This window comes from Seriola lalandi, unplaced genomic scaffold (genome assembly GCF_002814215.2).
Source record: "Seriola lalandi dorsalis isolate HSWRI2012SDOR001 ecotype SW California unplaced genomic scaffold, Sedor1 jcf7180002055007, whole genome shotgun sequence".
Classification (NCBI taxonomy): Eukaryota; Metazoa; Chordata; class Actinopteri; order Carangiformes; family Carangidae; genus Seriola; species Seriola lalandi.
Window position 1 is genome coordinate 145,472 of NW_019525550.1, and position 3,165 is coordinate 148,636.

A 3,165-nucleotide genomic window follows, 5' to 3' on the forward strand; every position below is an offset into this window, starting at 1 on the left:
TATGATCACCTGAAACAACCGGGCAGGTATAATCCCTGCCACGGAGAGTGTGTGGTTAACGTGGCGGGAGACGTGGACCTCGCTGTCGCCTTCGTTATCCCCATCGCTATCATCACAGTTCTGTATATGAAAGTATTTGCAGTGGCGGTGTCTCAGGCTCGTGCCATGCGCTCTCACACTGCCGCCATCACAGTCGGGTACTCGATGACTCTGATGGTGAGGAGGTCTGAGCTGAAGGCGGCCCGGACTCTGGGGGTTCTGGTCGCTGTGTTTCTGATCTGTTACTCTCCGTACTACTGTCTGTCTATGTCGGGTGGAAACATCCTGGTGGGTTCCTCCACTGAGGCCTTCATAAGCTTTGTGATGTACTTTAACTCCTGTCTGAACCCGCTCCTCTACGCCCTGTTCTACCCCTGGTTCAGAAAAGCTGTGAGACTCATTATCACTCTTCAGATCCTGCAGCCTGGATCCTGTGAGGCCAACGTCCTGTAGAGACTCTGATGAACCTTCTGGGATTGGTACTGCGACGGTACTCTTATTGATTATTTTTGTTATTTTGTAAGGAAAACGAATGAAGAACAGAATTAACATAGTATTATTTGATCATATTAACATTCTTAATAGCAACTTCAACAGAATTGTTATCAAATCACTGTTATAGACTGATTTTGTAATGATGGAAATCTTTCTCTGAGTGATCTGAACCTGAAACTGGATTTCTGAACAGTTCAGATGATGACTCAAAGAACACACCCAGAACATCTCACATTCCACTTTTCATCATTAACCATCATCATTAAGCTTATATTGAAAATACATACTAGTTCTAAAAACCCTTTCTCTGCCACTGTCACTTACACATCAGGTCACTTTAATGAGCCATACTAGATTTTTATATATATAGATATATATAGATATTTATATATAATACAGCCTAAAACTGTAGTTAGACACTAATAATGAATAATAATGACCATCATTAGCTAACAGCTGCTGCGTTGGTCACAAAAAATAATGATAATGATTATAATAATAATAATGATAATGATAAGTTTGATTTATAATACAGCACCTTTCACAACACAGTCACTTAAGTCCTTTACAGGATAAGATCAAATTGAAGACAAACAATAAAATAGATGATTAAAATAAATGTAAAAACAGTTGAAAGATTTGTGGAGGAGATAGGGAAAAGTATGAATTAAATGTAAAGGGATGGATAAGATAAGAAACAGGAGAGTGATTTAATGATAATAGATTTAAGAAGTTGGATTCAGACCCATGGTGTCATCTCTATTTAACCTGTCTGTTGTAGTCGTTAATGTGTAATTCGTGGTTTGATTTTCATGTCTTCATTTGGTTCCTCTTCATGTGCTGATATATTTACACAGTGTCAGTCAGAGAGAGAGAGAGAGAGAGAGAGAGAGAGAGAGAGAGTTTGCCTGTGGAAAGCCGGTGTCTCTCTGTCACTCAGCTCTGTGATATTTTTACCTCCTCTGTCAGCTGTGTTTCCTCTCAGTCCTCAGAGAGTCTGCAGTCAGAGCAGCAGCAGCAGGAGGGAGACGTGGCTCAGGTACAGTCTCTGGTCTCTGGTCTTTCTGGTCTCTCTGGTCTTTGGTCTCTGGTCTTTGGTCTCTGGTCTTTGGTCTCTGGTCTTTGGTCTCTGGTCTCTGGTCTCTGGTCTCTTTGGTCTCTGGTCTTTGGTCTCTGGTCTCTGGTCTCTGGTCTTTGGTCTCTGGTCTCTGGTCTCTGGTCTCTGGTCTTTCTGGTCTCTCTGGTCTTTGTTCTCTGGTCTCTTGGTCTCTGGTCTCTGGTCTTTGGTCTTGGTCTCTGGTCTCTGGTCTTTGGTCTCTGGTCTCTGGTCTTTGTTCTCTCTGGTCTCTCTGGTCTTTGGTCTCTGGTCTCTGGTCTTTGGTCTCTGGTCTCTGGTCTTTCTTCTCTCTGGTCTCTCTGGTCTTTGGTCTCTGGTCTCTTTGGTCTCTGGTCTCTTTGGTCTCTGGTCTCTGGTCTTTGGTCTCTGGTCTTTGGTCTCTGGTCTTTGGTCTCTGGTCTCTGGTCTCTGGTCTTTGTTCTCTCTAGTCTCTCTGGTCTCTGGTCTTTGTTCTCTGGTCTCTGGTCTTTGTTATCTCTGGTCTCTGGTCTTTGGTCTCTCTGGTCTCTGGTCTCTCTGGTCTCCGCTCTCTGGTCTCTGGTCTCTCTGGTCTCTCTGGTCTTTGGTCTCTGGTCTCTGGTCTCTCTGGTCTCCGGTCTTTGGTCTCTCTGGTCTTTGGTCTCTGGTCTTTGGTCTCTCTGGTCTCTCTGGTCTCCGGTCTTTGGTCTCTCTGGTCTCTGGTCTCTCTGGTCTTTGGTCTTTGGTCTTTGGTCTTTGGTCTCTGGTCCCTGGTCTCTGGTCTCTGGTCTCTGGTCTCTGGTCTCTGGTCTTTGGTCTTTGGTCTCTGGTCCCTGGTCTCTGGTCTCTGGTCTCTGGTCTCTGGTCTCTCTGGTCTCTGGTCTCTGGTCTCTGGTCTCTCTGGTCTTTGGTCTTTGGTCTTTGGTCTTTGGTCTCTGGTCCCTGGCCTCTGGTCTCTGGTCTCTGGTCTCTGGTCTTGGTCTCCGGTCTTTGCCTCTCTGGTCTCTGGTCTCTTGTCTCTGGTCTCTCTGGTCTCTGGTCTTTGGTCTCCGGTCTTTGCCTCTCTGGTCTCTGGTCTCTGGTCTCTCTGGTCTCTGGTCTCCAGTCTCAGGTCTCTGGTCTCTGGTCTCTGGTCTCTCTGGTCTCTGGTCTCTCTGGTCTCTGGTCTCTGGTCTCTGGTCTTAGGTCTTAGGTCTTTGGTCTCTGGTCTCTGGTCTTAGGTCTTAGGTCTTTGATCTCTGGTCTCTGGTCTCTCTGGTCTTTGGTCTCTGGTCTCTCTGGTCTCTGGTCTCTGGTCTCTGGTCTCTCTGGTCTCTGGTCTCTGGTCTCTGGTCTCTGGTCTTTGCTCTCTATGGTTTCTGGTCTCTCTGGTCTCTCTGGTCTCTCTGGTCTCTGGTCTCTGGTCTTTGCTCTCTCTGGTCTCTGGTCTCTCTGGTCTTTGCTCTCTCTGGTCTCTGGTCTCTCTGGTCTCTGGTCTCTGGTCTCTCTGGTCTCTGGTCTCTGGTCTCTGGTCTCTGGTCTCTGGTCTCTCTGGTCTCTGGTCTCTGGTCTCTCTG

At 46.8% G+C, this 3,165-nt stretch overlaps 2 protein-coding genes across 2 annotated transcripts in view; both read left to right on the plus strand.

The window, feature by feature from the left end:
- LOC147817189 (trace amine-associated receptor 6-like) overlaps nt 1-508 on the plus strand; it is an 11,275-nt gene extending 10,767 nt beyond the window's left edge. The window contains exon 3 of the mRNA XM_087171485.1: nt 1-508. Coding sequence (XP_087027611.1) covers nt 1-492 — 492 coding nt within the window. The 3' untranslated portion in view covers nt 493-508.
- Nucleotides 509-1,224: 716 nt separating this feature from the next.
- Nucleotides 1,225-3,165, plus strand: part of ccdc141 (coiled-coil domain containing 141) — a 31,817-nt gene continuing 29,876 nt past the window's right edge. The window contains exon 1 of the mRNA XM_087171486.1: nt 1,225-1,573. The gene's annotated coding sequence lies outside the window, so the exon portion shown is untranslated. The remainder of the gene's footprint in view (nt 1,574-3,165) is intronic.